Source organism: Ranitomeya variabilis, chromosome 5 (genome assembly GCF_051348905.1).
Source record: "Ranitomeya variabilis isolate aRanVar5 chromosome 5, aRanVar5.hap1, whole genome shotgun sequence".
NCBI classification, from domain to species: domain Eukaryota; kingdom Metazoa; phylum Chordata; class Amphibia; order Anura; family Dendrobatidae; genus Ranitomeya; species Ranitomeya variabilis.
In genome coordinates, this window is record NC_135236.1 from 647,278,538 (window position 1) to 647,303,301 (window position 24,764).

The 24,764-nt window shown below is 43.4% G+C and overlaps 1 protein-coding gene across 4 annotated transcripts; it reads right to left on the reverse strand.

The window, feature by feature from the left end:
• Positions 1-1,707: 1,707 nt before the first annotated feature.
• Positions 1,708-23,026, reverse strand: CD74 (CD74 molecule). Of its 4 annotated transcripts, none has more exons than XM_077266333.1 (10): positions 22,782-23,005; positions 14,673-14,854; positions 14,271-14,353; positions 13,866-13,928; positions 13,290-13,385; positions 12,162-12,255; positions 10,299-10,424; positions 6,307-6,501; positions 5,447-5,509; positions 1,708-4,539 (listed from the first exon to the last, which is right to left on the reverse strand). In XM_077266333.1, exons 1-9 carry the CDS (start codon positions 22,859-22,861, stop codon positions 5,457-5,459), a joined length of 972 nt encoding a protein of 323 aa, XP_077122448.1. In that variant the 5' UTR covers positions 22,862-23,005; the 3' UTR covers positions 1,708-4,539; positions 5,447-5,456. The 4 variants fall into 4 exon arrangements, with proteins under 4 accessions (XP_077122448.1, XP_077122447.1, XP_077122450.1 ...); XM_077266332.1 differs by having other exon boundaries at positions 22,767-22,992; XM_077266335.1 differs by lacking the exon at positions 10,299-10,424 and having other exon boundaries at positions 22,782-23,026.
• Positions 23,027-24,764: the final 1,738 nt, after the last annotated feature.

A 24,764-nucleotide genomic window follows, 5' to 3' on the forward strand; every position in this document is an offset into this window, starting at 1 on the left:
ACCTCAGCGAGGGAACCGGCAGCGTTGTTTGTTTAAATTTCGCGCTTTTACTTGGTAACGTGAAGTCCCGGCTTGTGATTGGTCAGGGCGGCCATGTTGCCGGGACGCGGACCAATCACAGCAAGCCGTGACGAAATTACGTCACGGCTTGCTGTGATTGGTCCGCGTCCCGGCAACATGGCCGCCATTAACCAATCACAAGCCGTGACGTCACGGGAGGCTGGGCATGCGCGTATTTTAAAAAGCGCGCGTGTCCAGCCTCCAGTGACGTCCCGGCTTATGATTGGTCACGGCGCCATGTTGCCGGGACGCGGACCAATCACAGCAAGCCGTGACGAAATTACGTCACGGCTTGCTGTGATTGGTCCGCGTCCCGGCAACATGGCCGCCATTAACCAATCACAAGCCGTGACATCACGGGAGGCTGGACATGCGCGTATTTTAAAAAGCGCGCGTGTCCAGCCTCCCGTGACGTCACGGCTTGTGATTGGTTAATGGCGGCCATGTTGCCGGGACGCGGACCAATCACAGCAAGCCGTGACGTAATTTCGTCACGGCTTGCTGTGATTGGTCCGCGTCCCGGCAACATGGCCGCCCTGACCAATCACAAGCCGGGACTTCACGTAAACCAAGTAAAAGCGCGAATTTTAAACAAACAACGCTGCCGGTTCCCTCGCTGAGGTCCAGGCTGCGTCGGACAGGTGAGTATAGCAATATTTTTTATTTTAATTCTTTATTTTACACATTTATATGGATCCCAGGGTCTGAAGGAGAGTTTCCTCTCCTTCAGACCCTGGGAACCATCAGGAATACCGTCCGATACTTGAGTCCCATTGACTTGTATTGGTATCGGGTATCGGATTGGATCCGATACTTTGCCGGTATCGGCCGATACTTTCCGATACCGATACTTTCAAGTATCGGACGGTATCGCTCAACACTACTTGTAGACATTCCCTTTAATCCCTGTATGCATATGGAGGTAACGTTTCGTCATGGCAGGGGTACATTTATGTGGAGCTGAGTTATACAGCTGTAATTTGCCTGTAATAGCTAGCTCCGATCACTGCTGTTTAGCGGTTTAAGATGCTGCTACCAGTCACTAACAGCGGCATTTAAGCGGGTTATAACAGCAGGTGAGGGCTACCATGGCTGACACAGGCTGGGCTTCATAGGAGACCATCATCTGCACGATATTATGCAATACCATAGTATATAGAACAAGCGATCCATGGATCGCGGAGGTTTTAAGTCCTCCAAGGGAAGTAAAAAAAATAAGGTAAAATGGTTTTAAAAATATAAAAAAAATTATAACACTTTAATCATCCCCACCTTTTTCTATTGTAAATATAAAATTAAGTAAAATCTGGTTTCATATCGTCTGTAAAAAGCCTGATCTATCAGAATAAAAGTAATTAATTTATATGGTAAATGCTTTAAGAAATAAAAAAAATACCATACGTAAAAAAAATGCAATTAACATGTCATACATATTGGACTTTTTTTTCCTTATTTTTAAGTACATTATATACTGTATATGGTAAATCATAAAAAGTTATGGCTCTTGGAAGAAGAGGAGGGAAATGAAAAAAAGTGCAAAAATGAAAAATCATGTACCATCTAACCAGTGTTTCCCGTTGACAGTGAATCTTACAATCTCTAAGACAAACTGTTGCCGCAAGGAGACGGATGAATGGAGGGATCACGTTACTGTAATTACGTCTTTATTTGATTTTGTGCATATCTTTATATAATTCTTAAAGATAAAAAAAAGTCAGTTTAACCCTCGCAGCAAAGAAAACATTTCTGAATGTCTAACACACACTTAAAATCATTATGACAATTTATCTGTAACATTAAGTACGTCTGTAAAATGAAATCCTAAGCGCACGATATAAAGCGGTCAGATTACTGTAAGAAACACTAAACTACAGAGAATTAAAGGCCACCAATCTTTTTGCTGCACGTACGATACTTTGCTGAGACTAAACTCTTTGGCCCTGATTCATGGAGCAGTTTTTGTCAGAATTCTGGCATAAAATGGCTTAAACTGTTGTAAAAAAATGTCTTTAAAAATTGGATGTGAAATTGTAATACACTAATTTATTGTTCTGTCTGTTTCATAAGATAAGGCATAGTCCATTATCATAAACTTAAAAAATATGGATTTTATGGGGGACATTTTATTTTAACTTTAAGGCGTGTCTAAAAAAAAAAAAAGCACATCTGCAAAAAGTTTTTCTGAAAAATGTTGAGTCGCTTGGATTCTGCAGCTTCTGTGTATCACCGTACATAATAGAGAGCAGAAAGAGTTAACAGCAAATCTGCCAGTGAGCTCTTCTGACTGCAGATTTTGTAACCATTATCTCTTTTTCTACATCCACTTCTAAGCTGGTATTTATGACCAGTTTGACAGTTAAAGGGAACCTGTCAGCTGATTCATGCTGTCCAAACCGCGGGCAGCGTTTTTTTTCTGCTGTATATGTAGCAGAATGGTGAGCTAATGATATCCCCGCCCACACCACTGATTGGCAGCTTCCTGTGTACCCTGCCAGCAAGCTGCCAATCAGTGCTGGGGGCGGGGTTACACAGACTAGCTGGACTGCCTTTCACGTGAGACCTAGTCAGGCAGTAATCTGCTGATAAAAGACACTGATTGTATTGAAACAACAACACAGCCTAGTAAGTGATACATCCCTGGAATCAGTGTTTCTATCCCTATACAATTCTGTCCTCAGATTAAATATTAAAAATCTTGTGACAGATTCTCTTTAAGGGCTCATTCAGACCAGTTTCGCAAAAGAAAAATGGATCATGCATTTGGCATTTGATTTTTACGGATACATTGCACTTGTTAACCCCGGAGTTTGTGTTCGATCATGTACATGTTATACTGCTGATATATAAATATGGATGCCACACAGATGAAAAATCCGGTCACATGGATGAAAGTTTTCATACGCTTGGCTGAACTCAGCTACAGATGAGCTTATTAAAAATCGTCCCAGTCAATCATTGAAAAAACTCAAAAGATTTTCAACTAATTTTCATCTGTGTGTCCGTTTTTGACGCCCCTGTCCGACCCTATCCTTGGTTCCTGAAAATTGCTACCACTTAAATGTCATAGTTAGGGCTGAATTGGACTGGATTTCTTTGGTTTCTCATTCCATGACATGGGGGACTCCAGTGTATTGGGGATGGTGAAGTCAGAGGCGCCTGCTTTATTAAGAAATAAAGGTGGCGTACCCCTCCGGGACTGGGGAAAGATTTGTGGTATAAGATATGCCACACATCGCCCTGAATTAGACAAGCAGGTGTTGCCATGCCCCTTCCTGATATGTAATCATAGCAGCATGAAAATGTAGGCGCAGAGACCCTGATTCCAGCGATGTATCACTTACTGGGCTGCATGCTATCATTTTGATATAATCACAGTTTTCGCTGCTGCAGAGCTCAAAATGCTGAGCAGTGTATAACCCCGCCCACAACACTGCTTTTTTTGTGCATATTGACAGAAAACTGCCAATCAGTGGTGGGGGCGGGGTTACGCAGAGCAGTTGACTAGAAGGCACAAGACACCTAGTCCTGTAGTGATAATCTCCTGCTGATAAAATACTGATTTTAACGAAACTCACAGCCCAATAAGTGACACATTGTTGGAATCAGGATCTCTGCTGCTCTCAGATCATATAGCAAAAGCTGCTGACAGACTCCCTTTAATAAAGTTCTTGTCTTGAGCCAGCAGAGGCCCATAGAGTGTCGGGTTGGTAATACGTCAGCATTTCTGTCACTCTGCTGTACTGCTTTCCCATACCACAAGCCATTGCAAAAAAAAAGTATACAGCCCCATATGCCCTTTTTACAGTTGGAGTCAATGGAAGCAACGTATGCCTATGCTGTGTATGTCCATGGGCCATGTTTCATAGTGCAGCTGATCTTCATTATAGTAAATAGGGCTGAAATGCAATAACTCATGGACTGATGTGGTGCTACTTCTGAAAAAAAAAAGGCATTTTTACTAATACTGGCCAATATCACTGAATACATTTGAGACCCTTTATTTTTTGGGAAGGTTTATGACAATATATGTTGATTCTCTTCCCTGTCAAACAGCGCCATTCTTGTCTACAGGCTGTGTGTGGTATTGCATTGCAGCCACCTTTGAGTTAATGGAGCTGAGCTGCGTTTCTTCACACAGCCCAGGAGCAAGTGGTGCTGATGTTTGTGGCGTAAAGCAGCCATGATTTACCATTCTTACACAAGCACTTTATGGATCTTGTGGTTCATACTCGGGAGCTAAGGTTAGAATTCCGATCAAGGATGTGAAACATTAATGATTTCATAAACGCTCTTATTCTTATGGATTAAATGAACTAGCGCACGCCTGACACAAAGCTTTTATTCTCCTTTCTCAAAGTGATAAGTAACAGCAGACTAAATTACGAAGCTTGTGCTTTAAGCTGGAACCTGACAGCCTTTAGTACGGAAAGTGCAGCTCTGCGAAATCACCAATTAGTCTCCAGAAAGAGTATTTTTTACCTGTAGAATAAAATGAGAGAGAATTATACAAAGATGTAAGCAAGAACGATACGTCGATAGGTGTTCAGCGTTAATGCTCTATTATGTCACATGCACGTGACTGCGTTATTCCCCGTTTTGTGCGGAGCTGTGATAGCCCTACCATTCCTCTGTGCCGGAAATTTTTTTTCCTTATGAATTTTTTTGTGAATTGAGTCGAAAAATGATTTTATTCCTTTAATAGTTCATTAAAAGCTTGTGAGTAAATACACAAAGGAAAAAAAAAAAGGGCCGGATTCGTTATCGTATCTATGCCTTTTTTTTTTAGTTTGCACCATTTTTTAATTTATGCCTTATTCTTCTTTTAATTTGCGCCTTTTTTAAAGCCTATATTATGTGTCCACTTTCTTTTGGTTTTTTTTTTGCAAATGTCCTTTTTTTTTTTTTTGCTCTGATTTCATACGTTTTAATTTTTTTTTTTTTTGCAACATTTTAGCGGAACGTGTGACTTCTTGCTCTACAAAATAGCAAAAGAGGTTGAGGATGAAAACGAAGAGCGTCTTTGATTAAGCACAAAATTCATGCAACATTTTGAAGATTTTGGAGCAAAACACGGCAGCGAAGACCACAAGACAAAAAAAAAAAAGGGATTTAAAAAAAAATGCAAATCATGAATCGGGGCTTATAGTGCGTTTTGTTCCGCAAAAATAATCTAAGACAGACTTCGGCTTCTGCCGCAGATTTCAGGTGGATTTCAATAATTGACAAGTGACTTAATAAAGTGGTTTTGAAAAGCGGGTTGAGACAACTCCATATTTGACACTGCACTATTAGTTTTGGCTTCCAAATACTGCACGTGTGAACATGGCCTTACATTCAGTCAATTGGATAAGAACCAATGCCCCGTAGCTGCGCATCTCGCACTTACCATTAATGCATTATTCATCATAAAGCATTTCTCCCTCTTGCTCCATCATTGGGTCATTAATGACTGTGGGGGAGGGAAAAAAAAGTGTGTTAGATGATTTATCTTTAGAGGTGTTGTCCATCCTCGGTCTCCTTCCAGATCAGCATACGTGTAGAGGGGCTGATGTATGACGCAAACGAGATCAGACAGATGAATGTTATAGAAGCCTCCCATCATTCGTGATGAGTAAACAGTGCTGGACAACCCCTTTAAAGGGAATCTGTCAGGAGGTTCTTGTTACGTAATCTGAGAGCAGCACGGAGGGGCTGAGACCCTGATTCCAGCGTTGTGTCACTTACTGGGCTGTGTTTTGCTATTTCAATAAAATCAGTGTTTTATCAGCAGGAGATTATCCTTACAGGACAAGGTGTCTCGTGCCTCCTGGTCCAATCTCACCCTCACAACTGATTGGCAGCTTTCTGTCAATACACAGTATACACAGAAAGCGGCCAATCAGTGGTGTGGGCGGGGTTATACAGGACTCAGCATTCCGAGATGAGATCTCCAGCTTAGAAAACAGTGATTGTATTAAAATGTCGGCAAGCAGCCTAGCAAGTGACACATCACTGGAATCAGGGTTTCAGCCCCTACATCATGCATTACACAACAAATACCTGGTGACAGATTCCCTTTAACCTCACAGATTATAGCGCAGTGTTCCTTTTTGCTAAACCACAATTCCTAACATGCAGACAGCCGCTATTATATTTCTGTGAGCCCCGATCTGACAACCCTACAATATAAAGTCTCATACAGTCGACACATTCTCATGACTTTTCACGTAGTTTGTGTGATTGCAATGATATACGGGCTGTTATTACCGCTGCAGTCAAGCCTGCCCCGAGTCCTGGTTTCTGGGATCTCCGTTCCATTTCTGTAGACACACCAGCAATATCCTGTGCTCCTCCAGCATTGCGTGCTTGAGAAATCCCCATTGTCGTCGCACTGAGGCACAAAGGCACCAGGCATGGTGTGTTGTTGGGCTCTCATTTGGCATTGGGTCATCAATGGGGCACCTGAGACATAAAACAGTAAGTGTGAATGGTCCGTAGGCATTTGTGATGGCTCCATCTTACTGAGACGACTTCAGTGCACAGGGGAGACATAAACCAGAGAAGACAAGTGGTGGCTGAAAACCAGGAAAATATGGAGGATTTGGGGGTTTATTTTAAATAGTTTTATAGTTTGCTATTTTAAGGTATTAATGTCACTAATAGGATATGGACACCCATTGGGGCAAGTTTTTGCGTTAACTCAAATGTTGGTATTTGGGGCTAAAAATCATTTAAGGTGAGGAACATGGTTGTTTATTTTTTTTTACAGGTGACAAGGGCTTCAATGGATTATAGGTGTAAAGGTGAGTATAACTGTTTTTTATTTTAAATAAATGTGTAATACGGTGTTGAGTTTTATTTCAAATACAGGATTTTATTCTTGCTGTGTCCTTTTTACAATATGACTATGAGGTTAGTAATGTGGGTGTCTTATAGACACCTCTCCATTACTAACCTCTGGGCTTGATGTCAGCTGACAATACAAAGATGACATCAACCACAACCCTATTTCCCCACTTGCCACTGCCATAGGGCAAGTGGGAAGAGAGAGGCTAAGAGACAGATTTGGAGCATTTTATGAATGCTCCGTTTCTGGGGCTGCTGCAGGCGTTTGCTGGTAGCCTGGGAGGGGGGGCAATATATATTGCATTTTCCCAGGCTACTAATATCAACCCACAGCTGTCTGTTTAGCCTTTGCTGGTTTGAATTTATAGAGGGACCCCAAGTCATTTTTTTTTTTTTTTTTTGGGGGGGGACCCAACTAAATTAACCAGTAAAGGCTAAGCAAACAGCTGTGAGCTGTTATTAACATAAGCCACAGTCATGGGCTTTTCCTCTGCTGGTTTTGAAAATTACGGAGGCGCCCACTCCATTTTTTTTATTTAATTCTTTGTTTTACACAGAATGTACCCAGCGGGATGGCACACGGACCACTGATCTCGCTAATTTTTCCTGTACAGTAATCACCAGAATGTGTGAAGGAGGCCTTGGAATGAGCTCACTGGTGGATTGCAAATTAACTTATTATCTGACCAAAAATGTGTAGGGCAACAAGGAGCCTGTAGTAGTCAAATGGTGCCAAATCTTTAATGAAACCTAGTTGCAGACATTATTTTTTAGCTCATGGCCTCATGGGTTTTAAGTATTAAAAAAATTGTCCCACATTTAGAGATGACTGAGTTCTCCTGGAATTGTAGTTTTTATAATCACTAAAGCAGGATTATGCTTGTCTGACAAATTATTACATAGCCGAGATTCCTTGTTTTATTCTTAATAATTAAAGGGGTGTCCCAAAAGCTATATATGGGTCTTCTCTCTAATCTGCGACCACTGACTGGCTGCAGCGGTGAAAAGTTGGAAGAGAGAGAAAGGAAACTGGGTGGGGATAGGGACTGAGGTCTGGAGGAACAGCGAGAGTTTAGAGCAGGTTAGTGAATTTATCTTAAATTTTAGACCCACCATTGACACATTTTCTTAAAGGGAATCTATCAGAAGCAGTAGCATAGAGCAGTGTGCCGATACAGTTAAACTCTGCGGCAGAGCTGGAAGATATGATCTCCCTGCACTGCTGGCAGTGCATAGCAACTTCAACTACCGCTACAGTTGAAAACCAATGATGAAGGGAGCGTCAGTTGACTATGGGGCGCATTATACTGTTTGGACTATGGGGAGTGCATTATACTATACAGAGGACTATGGGGCACATTATGCACATTATACTGTATAGACTAGGGGGAGTGCATTATACTATACAGAGGACTATGGGGCATGCATTATACTATACAGAGGACTATGGAACACATTATACTGTATGGACTATGGGGAGTGCATTATACTATACAGAGGACTATGGGGCGTGCATTATACTATACAGCGGACTATGGAACACATACTGTATGGACTATGGGGAGTGCATTATACTATACAGAGGACTATGGGGCATGCATTATACTATACAGAGGACTATGGAACATACTGTATGGACTATGGGAAGTGCATTATACTATACAGAGGACTATGGGGCATGCATTATACTATACAGAGGACTATGGAACACATTATACTGTATGGACTATGGGGAGAGCATTATACTATACAGAGGACTATGGGGCGTGCATTTTACTATACAGAGGACTATTTAGTGCATTATGTTATACAGAGGACTATGGGGCGTGCATTACACTATACATATACAGAGGACTATGTAGTGCATTATACTGTATGGACTATGGGGCATGCATTATACTGTATGGACTATGGGGTGCATTATACTACACAGAGGACTATTGGGCGCATTATACTGTATGGACTATGGGGAGTGCATTATACTATACAGCGGACTATGGAGCACATTATACTGTATGGACTATGGGGTGGTGCATTATACTATACAGAGCACTTTGGGTGCATTATACTGTATGGACAATGGGGGGCATTATGCTATATGGAGGATTATGGGGGTGTATTATGCTGTATGGACTATGGGGTGCATTATACTGTACGGACTATGGAACGCACTATACTATATGGACTATTGGATGCATTATACTATATGGACTATGGGGTGCATTACACTATATAGAGGACTATGGAGTGCATTGTGCTGTATGGACTATGAGATGCATTATACTGTATGGACTATGGGGGGCATCATATTATACAGAGGACTATGGGATGCAATATACTATACAGAGGACTATGGTTTGCTTTATACTCTATGGACTATGGGATTGCATTATACTATACAGAGAAATTATGGAGTGCATTATACTGTATGGACTATGAGGTGCATTATACTATACAGAGGACTATGGGGCGAATTATACTGTATGTGCTATGGGATGCATTATACTATACAGAGGACCATGGCATGCATTATACTGTATGGATTATGGGGTGCATTATGCTGTATGGATGATTATTTGTGTGCATTATGTTGTATGGACTATGGGTGCATTATACTACACAGAGGACTATGGGACACATACGGCAGCGGCTCAGCATTGGGGTATCAGCATAATAAGGCGTTTGTGCAGGTTGGGGATAGATGGGGACGGTGCTGAAAATATGAGAAGTGAAATGTGTCTTTGTTGTAATCTCTGCAGCCGAGTCCTGGCTGGAGAAGTTGTCATGTCGGTCTGGGCCAGATGGAAAAGACGGGAAAAATGAACGATTCCATCAGAAAGAACGTCAGCGGTAAGTCACTATCTGTAACTGTGCTGTGATCTGTTATATCTTCTGCAGGGCTGGTATCTACCACTATATGGTCACCGTATGGCGGTAATATCAGTGTTCGTCTGCTAGATCTGCAGAAAACTGTAACACTATCACAATCAAAACTGCTGCATCCAGTAAACTAAATGACACATCACTGGAATCAGGGTCTCTGCGCCTACATCATGCTGCTGTCAGATTGCCTTTAAAACAGAAGTCTGCATAGATTATTATTTATTCTATATTAACACTACATACTAGACTTAACATACACAAGACATGTACGGATACAAGATACAGGAGGAGGACGGGCGAGCTTACAATAGAAGTTCATGGAATACTTCCAAAAACATCTGGAATCTCATGAAATATGTGGTGGGGAATACTGAGATTTGGAGCCTGACATGAGGGAGGACTGGTGTGAGTAGATATACTGGGTTTTTAGCTAACATAGGTCATATTCATAACGTCAAGTCCTGCTTTGTTATCAGTCATGTTTGCTACGAAGGTTTCCACAATAGACATAGGAGGGAACATATATTCACCACTCGGGGTTTCATCGATAAAACGGGGCACTGATTCGGTTGAGTAACTGGTAGAGGCATAAACCAGGATTCCACTTGTTCCAAACTCAGCAGGTAGAAGGTCCCTTTCCTGCGGTACATTGGCTCCTGAAGAAGAAATTGTGAACACTATGAAATGCAGTGGACAGAAGCGGTGTGTAGCCCATGTGTTACATCGCACTGGTGACCAGTATGGGAGGAAATTGACCATTTTTGGGTTTCTTCGTAGAGGACTCCTGGTTTATGCATCTACCAGGAATATGGTCCACATCTAAACTAAAGTTACAAAAAAATGACCACCCACAAAGGTGGAAAAGTATTCTGACCTACATTACACATTGCACATGGTCCCCAGGTCCAGGAGCCACATTGGTTCGCAGGGCCCTGGTCCATCAGCCACTGACTACCAACATGGCTGCCTGACCAGGTTCCTCTCCGTCTTTTGCTCAACATCTAACTACTGCCTTTAATAGTGATCCACATTACCGTTCAGTACCTCCATATGCCATACATTTCATGGCATGAAAGTTGCCTCTCTCACATTCATGTGGAATCCAGGGAAAAAATTGTGGAACCTACAGTTGCATCCAACACCATGGTAATGAGATAATCACTATAATATATCTCTATAATACTGTGCTGTATAGTGGCATTACAGGGCGGCAATGGGAGTGGCTACATAGCTTCAGAACCATACACACATACAGCTCTGCCATATGTGCCCCATTACACTCATAATATATCTCCATAATACTGTGCTGTATAGTGGCATCGCAGGGCTTCACTGGGAGTGGCTACATAGCTTCAGAACCATACACACATACAGCTCTGACATATGTGCCCCATTACACTCATAATATATCTCCATAATACTGTGCTGTATAGTGGCATCGCAGGGCAGCACTGGGAGTAACTATATAGCTACAGAACCATGCACACCTACAGCTCTGGCATATGTGCCCCATTACATTCTCATAATATCTCTCAATAATACTGTGCTGTATAGTGGCATCATAGAGCCGCACTCGTAGTGGCTACATAGCTACAGAACCATGCACACCTACAGCTCTGCCACATGTGCCCCTTTACACTCATGTAATATATCTCCATAATACTGTGCTGTATAGTGGCATCACAGAGCCGCACTCGGAGTGGCTACATAGCTACAGAACCATACACATATACAGCTCTGGCATATGTGCCCCTTTACACTCATATAATATATCTCCATAATACTGTGCTGTATAGTGGCATCACAGGGCAGCATTGGGAGTAACTACATAGCTACAGAACCATGCACACCTACAGCTCTGCCACATGTGCCCCATTACACTCATAATATATCTCAATAATACTGTGCTGTATAGTGGCATCACAGAGCCGCACTCGTAGTGGCTACATAGCTACAGAACCATACACATATACAGCTCTGGCATATGTGCCCCTTTACACTCATATAATATATCTCCATAATACTGTGCTGTATAGTGGCATCACAGGGCAGCATTGGGAGTAACTACATAGCTACAGAACCATGCACACCTACAGCTCTGCCACATGTGCCCCATTACACTCATAATATATCTCAATAATACTGTGCTGTATAGTGGCATCACAGAGCCGCACTCGGAGTGGCTACATAGCTACAGAACCATGCACACCTACAGCTCTGCCACATGTGCCCCATTACACTCATAATATATCTCAATAATACTGTGCTGTATAGTGGCATCACAGAGCCGCACTCGGAGTGGCTACATAGCTACAGAACCATACACACATACAGCTCTGCCATATGTGCCCCATTGTCACTTTCTGTAGATCTTACAGTTGTAGATTTGGTACCTTCTCTAGTAGTGGAATTTGGAGCGTTCTCTGGTCCTTTGGAGTTCTGCACTAAGTAAAACAGATACCACTGCTGCATCCAAGAGTCAAAGAGCTAAAAGATGAAGAAACAAAAATTATTATTCCAGGGTCCGCAAGTCTTAGTCTTCTCTTAAATTAATCACACATGGGAGGAAAACACAACATTATGGTTTAATACACTGAACTGGTCCATTGGTAATTTTATGGAACTATTATGAATATAGAAGAACTTTCGGCATGTTATGGAACATTTGTCCATTTCCAACTTGTTAAAGAGAATCTGTGACTTGTAATGAATATGTATATTTTTGACATCATGTACATACCCCTGTTCTCCTGAATCCGACAATGTTTTTCTTTTGTTCCTGCTCCTCTGCGTTCCGGAGATATGGACTCTTCTTTCCTGTATGCATATGTAGTACTGTTAGCCAAGTGGGTGTGGTCCTCACCTGTTCTTCATGGGATTGTGCTTGAGGATCACACCTCCTTGGCTAAGAACACGAGGTTTATTTACAAGGAAGAAGGGGCCGTATCTCAGGAATGGAGAGGAGCAGGAACAAAAGAAAAATAACGCCGGATTCGGGGGAACAGTGACATTTCACTCAAATATAAAAAACATATTTATGGGAAGTGACAAGTCCTATTAAAAAGATCATTTGATACTGTTTTCCAGTTGGGATTCCCAACAATAGCTGTAATCTGTGAGGAAACCTGGAAATAACTGTATAATTACCTGCAGCGCCACAACAGGAGAAATAAAGCATTACACAAGGGTCATTCAAATCGACAGGTTCTCTGTGTAATGTAGGAAAGGACAGGGTCCTCAGAGTAAGAGACCCTTTATATAACCGAGACAGACCGAAGAGGGACCCTGTGAAGGAACGGTCTTGGACAAAAGCTACCTCTTAGGACCCTACGCACGGGAACCAATGATATGTCCACCCCTGAACCGCTGTCCACTTTGGCCACTGGATAAAGATCTTGCACTGAGGGACCCTCACTCGGGGTCTACTAACGGGGTACACGAAAAAGGGTTTTCTAACTAGACCGCCCCTTTAAACAATGGGTTTAGTTATTCCTAACAGAATGTGCCCGATTTGCACTCACCATCCATTCCTCATAGCTCAAAGACCTCCGCAACTTCCTGAGGTTGTCCAGGGTGGTGCCATTGAACGTTGGATATTTTCTCAAAGGATTGGAGAACTACGGTCAACAGAGAGACACGCAAGGCATAGGGTGAGAGAGAAGAAACGCAAGTAGCTCCCTTTTGGTCTTCCTACATATCATGACATGGTCGGTTGCGTCAATCAAAGATCAACTAAAGTTACACAATTCCTTAAAGGGTCTTTCCATCAAAAATTTAGTGGTATCGAGAGAAGCGGATGAGAATCTAGTCGGTATGTGACCGCCCTACAAGCGATGGACATAGAGGGCGATCCTGACAGTGTGAGCATTGCACCTCATCACGATTTGGCATGCCGTGAGTGCAGACCTTTCTGCTGAGCTTGGAAAACCCCTTTAAGTTATGATCATTGGTCAGTTCTTAGTATGTATTTGGTAAAAGATGGCCAACGTTATCCTGAAGACATAAACCCGTAATTTGAGACTTGTGAACAGGAAATCATACTGAGCGTCATCCTCTAGGGGCGCTGTAATAGCATCCGACAAGTTGCAGTCGCTTACCAGGAGCATGTATTCTGCAGCATCCCCAATGCTGTTGCTTGCCATTGCCTTTTTTTCCAGTTTCTGTGAATTTAAAGCAAAATCATTCCAATGACCATCAAAAACTTGTCCCGAACGTAACAAATGCCCCCACTTTTAATGTATTATTTGGGTGTCTTTATGCGTTCGGACCCCTTAAACACCCCGATAAAGGTGAGTGAAACCTCCCGTTTCAAGCACAGAAGCTCTTTCATAGCCGTCACAGATCTCTTATGGGTCTGCATCACTAGTGCCCTCCTTGTACAGTCACTCCCTTTTCTAAGGAAGCTGCTCTAGGGACACAAGGTGTTATTTTACTGGTACCAAGCTGACCAAAAAATGTTTGGGAAATGCAGGTTTTACTTTGGTGGAAATGCTTATAATTACCTGTTGGGATCCATCATCATCTTTAAAAGCCAAAGGAATGTTGAAAGTTGCCATTCTTAGTTTTGGTCGATTTGGGGAAGGAGCTGTTAATGTATATAGGGTCATAAGAAGAGGCAGGAAACAAGCAAGTTTTATTATTTTTAAATGAGATATCACATAATTATAGGATGATTATGAACCTGCAAACTATTATTGCATAAAGGTAACTAATACAATCCCTGCTGCCACCACTAGAGGGCGCTTACTGCATTCTGTAAGTAAATCTGTATGCAGTGAGCCGCTCATCTCCCTCTAGTGGTGACTGTAGGGAGACACAATTTTATTATTAATTATAAACATATCTATAATGAAATATTATTAAACTCATTAGGAAAATGTCCAATTAAGTAAAATAGTACTGACGTGAGCCGGGAAGTTTTTTAATCATTTCGTTCAGCTTTATCTGCCTTGTTGTCTCGTCCAGCTCACTGATCTTGCTCTGCTGTTGAGTGATGAAGTAGATGGACACTGCTTGGCCGGCGATGAGAAGTGCGACAAAGATGGAGAGGAACGGAACAACTTTTCCTCTGTTACATGTCATAGCACTGGAGAAAAAAAAACAATCTTTAAATACCCGGTCACGAGTAGAGGAATAAAAGCGGCACTATATGTAATAGATTGAGATAAAACTAGGATCTAGTGCACTGAAGTGAGGTCAATCCGTGGTCTGCTTCATAAATGTTCGTACATAAATGCTGTATTTTCCCTGTCCACCCATCTGGAAATGTTCAGTGGGGGAGGAGGGGGATGCAGCTTCAGTGTCTCTGCCTCTATCAAACAGTAAGAGAGGAGGAGGAGCATTCGGGGGTAATCTGATTGGTCAGGTCACACCATTAATGGGGTTGTCTGATGAAAACAAGTTATCACCTATCCACAGGGCAGGTGTTAACTTGTTGACCGCTGCAACCGATCAGCAGTTAGAACAGAGCGGAAGTATACATGCTCGATCCTTTCCCTATTGGGGTGTTGAGTGCTGCACTCAGATTTTTCCAGCAGTTCCATAGAGAATGAATGGAGGAGCGGTCGGCATCTGGTTGGCGTGGATCCAAGTGGTCGGACACACACTGATCTGGAAATTATCACCTACCCACTGGATTAATAATATTTTGTTTTCTCTGGAAAACCCCTTTAAGATCACACCGGAGAGAGAATACAGACACTGGATGGAAAGAATAAACAGTTTATATAAATGAACATATCAAAAGGGGAAAAGAATACTGCTGGTTGTTTGCACTATAGCTAAAACACTTCAGTATTTACCCCAAGGAAAGGCCCTAATTGATGCTTTTCTGTGCAAAAATGGGTAATTTTGAGATTGAAAATGTGCAATTACAAACAACACCACCAGGTGTCACTGTCCAGGGATCTTCATCCCCAGCGCTGTGCATTAGCTAAGAATCAGGTGATCAGTGTGTCCCTCTGCTGGGCCCTCCAGGTATTACATGTAATCTATTAGGTAAACTAGCAGTTTGTTCTCAATGTCTCTACAGCGCCACCACAGGTAAAAATCAGAATTACACAATGTCCATTTAAATCAATGCAATGTCTATACAATACAGGTCAGGTCATGCAGAGCGAGAGACACTCTTCCTTGTGACCACTCTTTACTGTAGAGATCAGGAGACGAACTTTTCTAGACGTTCCATCCCAACCCTTGCAAGGAGCTGGATCATTTGTAAAATGTACTTATGGAGCGCCCCCACACCGCCGCAGAGCCTAGGGGTACTCGGAGCCGGGCCTCTGGGTCTCAGTTCAGGAGTGGTCACGGTGGCTAGACCCGGTCCGTGGCCCTGTCTGTCAGTGGGGGACGTCCGGTGAAATAAGTGGTGTTGTAACGGTGCAGTTGTGGGGTGCAGGTCGCGGTAAATAATGAGGACACCAGGTTGCAGTCTCTTTACCTCTTTACTGAAGATCTCTGAGTCCTCAATCCAGAATACGGTTCACCAGGCTGCGCAAGTCCGGCCGGTCCAATGGCACTTCCAGAGTTCTCTTCACAGGAGGAAATCTGTGCCTTCCCCCTAGCGCTATGTGTTGTAGTCCTTCCCTGCTGTGCTTACGGAAAGTACCCCACAACTGTTGTGTCTGTTTCTGATGTTCCCTCACAACTCGATTAGATGATGTTCTGCTAATCCTCCGTCCCTCCCTGAGGTTCGGGTAGGAACGGCACCCGTTTGACGGGTAGGCCTGGAGTTCTTCCGGGACCCTAGAGACGCCCCTCTCCCGCAATTGCCTCCCAAGACTTCATAGGTGATTTGAGTTAGACAGCCCGCCTGAGACTGACTGCCCTGCCGCTGTTTGGAGTATTGCTTGAAGCTGAATGTTATTCTACTCCCTCGGCGTTCCGGCCACCGGTAGTGCGCCTCAGTAGGATGTTGCTTCGGTCTTACAGCACGACTCCTACTGGTATTTCTCCTTTGCATGATCCCGTTTCTCACTCAGCACAATCTATCTCTCTTCTAATCCTTTCTTGGGCACCGCCGCTACCCGGAGCAGGCACGGTCCCGTTACGTTCGTTCTCGTTGCCAAGCCTCTGTCAGGATCCCACCCCTGGCAGAGACCCTACTGTATCTTCCCCCACAACACCCTCTGCCACAAGGTGTTGCCTGGTTCCAACCCAGTCAGCTTTCTGATCTAACTTCCTGCCTGACCCCCAGTTTACCCACTATGGTGGGGAGTGGCCTAATGAATAGCACCCTTAGCTCCCCCCGGAGGCCCGGCTGTGAAATGTATTGGTGTCTGTGATACCTGATCAGATGAACTCCTTCAGTGCCATCGGACGCACCATGGCTCCCCATAGTGGCGGAGCCACAGTACTGCAACGACCAGGACTCTGGGGCGCTGCACTTACCCTTATAAAGCAATTTTTTTTTACATATTTTAATAAGTTACATTTAGAAAATGATAAATTTACCATTTTATTAAAAAAAAAAAAAAAAAAAAACAGGGTCATTGTGATGATAAGTCTTCTTTCAACCCCAACATTCGGCGTATTGGTTTTTTTTTCTTTTTACTATACATACTAGTCCCATAAGGGGTCTGCGAAAATTTGATTTTAGTGTTTGACAATCTGACAATTAGCCAATCAGGACCTGCCTGGATGTACAGTTGTGGGAGGGGCTTAAAGGGGTTGTCTGGAGAAAACAAGTCATCATCTATCAGCCTGATAGTTGGTCTGGAGAAAACAAATCATCATCTATCAGCCTGATAGTTGGTAAATCACTGATCGGTTGCAGTCTGGCCACTGGGACTCGCACTGATTGGTAGAATGGGAATATTTTTTCCCCGATTGGGCACTATAATCTCTGTTATGAAATGTCACGGCAGATCAAACACCCAGCTCCATTCATTCTCTAAGGGGCTGCCAGGAAAAACTGAATGCAAAAAAAGTTATAAAAATTAGAATGAATATATTGTTAGCATTAATAATAGCACTTCCTATAACATCCGGATTTTAGCTTTATGGCTTTTGTTTGAGAAGCAACAAATGTCGTTCATCCCTGTGTCCCCGAAATCTCTACAATAACGAACGAGCTGCAAGATGCCTCTGCCTGGCAACTGGTGACATCACGCAATCCTAGGTGTATGATTGGTTGAGTAATCAGTTATTATTTCCACACGCCATTTATGCTAATAAGATCCTGTGCTGATGTGACGGGTCGTTAGCCCCAGTTACCGGAGATCAGAGATCTACTGTTATAATGTCTAAGGCCTCGTTCAGACACCACTGATTTTTTTGCATACGCAAAACAAAAAAAAAAACAATCTGAGGGGTTTAAATCACATTTTCACTATTGTATGGTCAGCGGCAATTGTAACGTTTTCACCATCAGTTTGTGTATAGACGTGCGTGTTTCTCTCTATATGCATATATGTATCCCCGTCTTTCTATCTCTCTCTCCCCCTCTGTCTGTCTCTCTTTACTTCCCTCCCTCTGTCTCCCCCTCTCTCTCTCTCTCTCTTAACTCTCTCTCTCTGCTTCTGTCTCTCCCCCTCTCCTTCCCTCTCTCTGTCTCTCCCCCTCTCCTTCCCTCTCTCTGTCTCTCCCTCTCTCACGCCCTCTCTCTTTCTCTCTGTCCTTCCCTCTCTGTCTCTCTCTCCCTTTCCTCACTCCCTCTCTTTTCCTTTCTCCCTTTACTTCCTCTCTCTCTTCCTTTCTCTCCCTCTCTCACCCTTCCTCTCTATCTGTCTTTCCGTCTCTCTCTCACCCTTCCTCTCTCTCTCCCTTTGTGTCCTCTCCTTTTCCTTCCTTTTTCTCTCCCTCTCTCTCTCCATCCCCCTCTCTCTCCCTTCCTCGCTCCCTCCCTCTCTTTCTGTCTCTCCCTCTCTCTCTCACCCTTCCTGTCTCTCTCCCTTCACTTCCTTTCTCTCTCCCTCCCTCTATCTCCTCATCCCCCTCTCTCACCCTTTCTTTCTGTCTCCCTGTCTCTCTTCCTCACTCCCTCTTTCTGTCTCCCTCTCTCTCTCCCTTCTTCTCTCTCTCTGTATGTGTATATATCTATCTATCTACATATATAATTTCTCTCTCCCTTTCCTCCTTCCTTCTTTCTCTCATCTCTCTCTCCCTATCTCCCGCTCTATCTATCTATCTATCTATCTATCTATCTATCTATCTATCATCTATCTATCTATCTATCTATCTATCTATCTATCTATCTATCTATCATGTCTATCTATCTATCTATCTATTTATCATCTCCACCTCTTGTGTCTCCCCTTTTCCACCTCTTGTGTCTCCCCTTTTCCTCATAGATTGTAAGCTTGCGAGCAGCAGGGCCCTCATTCCTCCTGGTATCTGTTTTGAACTGTGATTTCTGTTATGCTGTAATGTCTATTGTCTGTACAAGTCCCCTCTATAAGTTGTAAAGTGCTGCGGAATATGTTGGCGCTATATAAATAAAATTATTATTATTATTATTTTATTATCTATCTATCTATCTATCTATCTATCATCTATCTATCTATCTATCATCTATCTATCTATCTATCTATCTACATATATACTTCCTCTCTCTCTGTGTAATGTGGAATGTTTTCCTCGGCTGCACACACGATGAACAGTGCGATATTTGCTGGAATCTGCAGTGTGTGGACCCAGCCTTACGTTATAGAGGATGGTCCATCTGGCACATTGTCTGTGGTGGTGAATATTGCGGATTTCTGTATTAGTCTGCGGTGCGGCTGACGACCTTGTATAGGACACAATGTGCGTCTGTGACTGGGACAGAGGAGAATGTGGCGGCTCCAGCCGAGGCCGTGCGACCGTAGCCGTCATAGGATGTCGCAGGCTCCTGTCCTCCGCTGTATCAGGTTCTACACTATATCTGCGTCACTGCATTTGACGCTTGTGAAATAACAAACCCTGAAATTAGATGTTTGTTCTTGAAATATTATCTACAAGCAGGAAATGCAGAGACGGCTCATTTACATTGTTATATTAGAGTCTGTTACTGAGGTAGGGGATTATATAGGGGCTTATATAAAAACTCTGGGGCCACATAGCAAAGGTCAGAATCAGCATTCGCCACCATCACAGCAAATCATTGGCTTCCTGAGACTGCGTTGTGAAGACCCAATGGGATTGCAGAGGGAGCCTTCCCGTCTGACCGCTTATATATCTAGGCTGCCGTTCACCGCATCATCAGAGGGGTTATTCTGCTGTGATCAGAGCTGGCTCCAATCACAGCACTCACAGGCTGGTGTCTGCTATGTAAAATAGCTGAAACCCTCCAGGAATGGAGCAGGTTCACCACGTGAACCCGCTCCATGCCGCTCATCCCGACTTCAGCCATACATATACAGCGTATGTCAGGAGAACGTCAGGCAAGCCGTGAGACCACAGTCGCATACTTTATTGCTATTCACGGGGTGCCACTGGGGTCATGTATAATGATACTTGTATCCGTGGTGGGCTACAGGCCCCACAAGCCACATCTGGACTGACTATATACACCAATGCGATAGATCGCTGTTTTTATATATTGTGCTGTTTCACCTTCTAAGCTGATCCTAATTGAAGTAAATGGTGCTGTGTTGCAATACCAGACTCAGCCCATAGACAAGAGTGGCGCTGTTTATGAAAAAAAAAGAACACATACTATCATACCGTCAATGGGCTACTCTCAGAGATGGTTCTAATCGGGTCAGGAGAGGGTTAACTTAATGCTGATAATTGTCCTAATGGTCATGACTTTGCATAAACACATGATACAACTCTGCCCTCGGGGGCAGCAAAGCCCATTAATATTAGATGGGGGGAGTCTTAGCGGGCACTCGTACTGATCTGTTATAAATAGGCTGAAAATGAAGGATAGTCCTTCATTATTAAGAACTGGAAGACCCCGTTAATAATTATAAAATGCATATTAGTGATGTAGTATTAGATATATATTACAATATTAGTAAATGACTGATGAGCAAAGTGAAAAATTTAATGCAAATCACTTGGAAAATAAAAGCGAAAGTCTCCGGTGACGAGACAATCATGAGCTTCTTCAGGGGGTCATATATAATTGGCGAAACCTATGCATCCGACGGGGGTCCAAGAGGTTTCAGGAGGTTAGAGGGCCACTTCCACCTCAAGGCAGGTGGAATTGTGCATTATGTACTGTCCGTGCACAGGGGCCCCTTCTGTCAGTGCCCACTCCTGAGCTTCCCATGCTGCTGATAGTGGTGGCGTGTAGTCCAGCTTTGCTTCGCTCCAGTGATCCGCAATATCACCGTGTCACCCGTATCCTCAGAGTATATGGACCCAGGCAAAAAAAACTCCTGTATCCCAGGTTCCCGAAAACTCTGATTATGACACTGCAGAAAGTCACTTCTTTCAGCATTTTTGCAGCAATTTTTCAACCATAGAAAGCAATGAGTAAGTGCACAAACACAGGTATCAGGTTTAGCTGCGTTGTTAGTGAAAAAAAAAGCAAGTACGGCAGGGTGTGAAACACATTTATTTTTGTGATTTTCCCAAGTTTAAAACATAATGTCTTGGTCTCCTGAGAATGACAGGATTACCACAATTTAACAAAATTAGCGATTTGTGCTAAGTACACATCGGCTGACCAAGGTGTGAGATTGAACAAGACCCGAGCAACTCAAGGGCCGACCAAAGTGTGAAAAGTAACCAGTGTCCTACAAACTCAATGCTCTGCCAACGTCTCAGGTAAACTATTCCCGACCAACTCGCCTATCCCTGCTATAACGTCTGTAATTGTGTATTTTTCCATGAACTCGTGTGAACTTTTTTGTTGAGAATAATCGCTATTTTTTCCGACATAAAAATCTTTTTCCACTAAATAGTTTGATCAAATTGCTCTTTTTTTCCAAAATAGTTTTGTGGTTTCACATATGTCTTGCATTGGTGATCTAACACATTGCATTGCTCATGCTTCTGTGGTGGAAGCAAAACTAAACTATGGGATCCTGAAAAACCCGGCAAAAAACGCAGCCTGAAAAAGGCTCACAACCCTGAGCCGAAACGTTGCCACTTTGGTCTGTTAAATAGCACCTTTCTTCACCTTTAACTGGTGGGCTACCTCCATTTTTATTTTCTATCTATCTATCTATCTATCTATCTATCTATCTATCTATCATCCATCTATTATCTATCTATCTATTATCTGTCTATTATCTATCTATTATCTATTAACTATCTATTATCTATCGATTAACTATTATCTATCTATTTATTATCTATCTATCTATTATCTGTTTATTATCTATCTATCATTTACCTATCTATCTATCTATCTATCTATCTATCTATCTATCTATCTGTCTATTATCTATCATCTACCTATTATCTATTATCTATCTATTTATTATCTACCTATCTATCTATCTATCTATCTATCTATCTATCTATTATCTATCATCTATCTATTATCTACCTATTATCTATCTATGTATTATCTATCTTTCACATTTATAACCTTCAAAAAGAACCTCAAAACTCATGCATTCAAAAATGCTTAGATCCTGCAATTACCGCGCTGCAACCTCCCACCCGCCCCACTGTGTCCATCACCAATACCCCGTAGACTGTAAGCCTGTGATGGTGCTGTACACTCTGTACCTGTCTGACAATCTGTTTATAAATATGGTGGCTCAGTGGTCAGCACTGTTCTTTTGCAATACCGGGGTCCTGGGTTCAAATCCCACCAAGGAAAACATCTGTAAGGAGTTAGTATGTTCTCCCCGAGTTTCCATGGGTTTCCTCCGGGTGCTCCGGTTTCCTCCCACACACCAAACACATACTGATAGGGAATGTAGATTGTGAGCCCCAACGGGGACAGAGATAATGTCTGTAAAGCGCTGCGGAATATGATGGCGCTATATAAATAAGCATAATAAATAATATATGCCACATGTATGCTACCCCCTTTTTCATATGCATAGCACCCTGATATAACGGTGCTTTAAAAAAAAATAAATAATAATAATAATAATAATGCATCTTTCTACTCCGTATATTCATACCGTGGTTCCCTGTCGCCCATGGTGATCACGTCCTCGGCCGGCACCTCATGCTGCACCAGGTTCTGGGCTTCCTCGGCCATTCTTCTGGTTCTGGTCTGCTCCTCTCCGGACCCGTGTTCTGGACGCACTGATTTAATAGCCGCACTGGCTAATATCTAAAAGTGGCTAAAATCTCCTGCAAGAACCAATGAAGCTTCGTTAGGAAGTGAAAGTGACTTAAAAATACTTAAGAACAACACAATAATTGGAAATACCCTGAGCAGAAGAGGTTTTTTTCCTCAGTCGGAGTCCACATCTAGACTACTGATTGGCTACAGAACGGCATCACTTGTTACCGAGCAGACAGGCTTCCACGGTGCGGGACTTTCTGGTTCTCTCAGACTGTGTGCTGTAATATGGGGGAAGGGAGCGTAATACAGGTATAATCTCCGGCTCTAAACCTAAAGTCCACATCGGGGCCGTGTATATAAAGGAGTCGTCAGCCAGGCTGATCTGCAGAGATTCGAATTCAGCAAATCTTGTGAATTTATCAGGAAAATTTCATTCACATCGAAGTTATTAAAAGCAAATTGAGTGTTGTTTATGTTTTGGGGTCTGACGAGCCCCCACCGTCCGGTCCTCCATGCCTCTTCTTTCCACTTCACCCCTCATGTGGATCCTCCTCGACTTGTTTCACTCAGCGCTGCGACCTATGGCCATCGTCCAGGCTTCTGACTTCACTGCGCACCATGACAGTGAGTCGCCGGCCTGGACTCGGCACAGGGTTCGGTACTCACAGGGGAATGTCACGGTGGCGTCGACCGGGTCCATGGCCCTGGGCGCCCTTTAAAGGGAGTGTTCTTAAAGGGTTTTTTGGAATAGAGTTTGTTCGTGACGCCACCTGTGGCATTCGGTCAGTAGGGACCGACGCTGCTTAAAGGGGTCCTCTGGGGTGGTGTTGTTGCAGCAAGATGGTATAACTTCCCACAGGTGAAGTAGGTCCCCAGGGCTCCTGGTGTATGGTAAGGATGGTGTATGCCGGCAAATAAGTGGAGGACACAGATTGGTAAAGTCTTTACCTGGTTTACTGATGGTAGTAGTAGGCTTCAGTCCAGGGTACCAGGCACAGATGTAGCTGTGGTCCGGCTGGCTTGGAGGCAATAAGCAAATCCCCTTTCCCAGGTGAGGTCCGTAAGCTTTTCCTACTTGCGCTGATGTGCGAAGTCCCTGCTTCCTGAAGCTTGCTGGCAAGGTACTCCTTTCCTCTCCTGTCCTGGGACAGGTGCCTGCATGGTGGGCAGTGTGAGCCATTTTACAGGGTCTCTATCACGACCCGGGCTCTTAAGATACTGCTTCACCTCAGACTTGGTGTGGGCAAGTAACATGCAGTCTAATGCCCTCCGGTTCTGTCATGCGTCCTGGAGAGCGACACGACCTCGGGCTCCCGGTGCCCGGCTTCTGCTCTCTGGCTCTGAGGGTGCCTGGTCACAGTTCCCCTCTGAGCCTCTTTTCCTCCACTGTGCTCCTTCCCTCTTTGGCTCCACCACTTTCAACCCCTCGTGTTCTCCTTATTTCTTAGAGCTGCAGATCAGCTATGGCTGCACAGCTCCGTTATCTGCACTCAGATCCAGACTTCCTTCTCTTTCCGACTAACTGTCTAACTCCTCCTCCAGACCAGGATATATCTATCCAAGGGAAGCTCCCCAGAATCCTTGTTCAGAGCTCTCTTTTCTGGCCTGGATTGGGAATGTGTAGTGTGTGGGTGCCTTACCTGGTACAGAGAATCTCCCTTGCCTCCAAGCATGATATCACCCTCCCCGAAAGGAAGGCAACATCACTGTAACAACCGGTTACCTGGGGCATGACAGGAAGTGATGTCAGAGGCCCAGTTGGCACCTGGAAGCCTCGGCCTCAACTACCTGTGCTTCTCACAAAATTTGAATATCATCAAAAAAGTTACTTTATTTCAGTTCTTCAATACAAAAAGTGAAACTCATATATTAT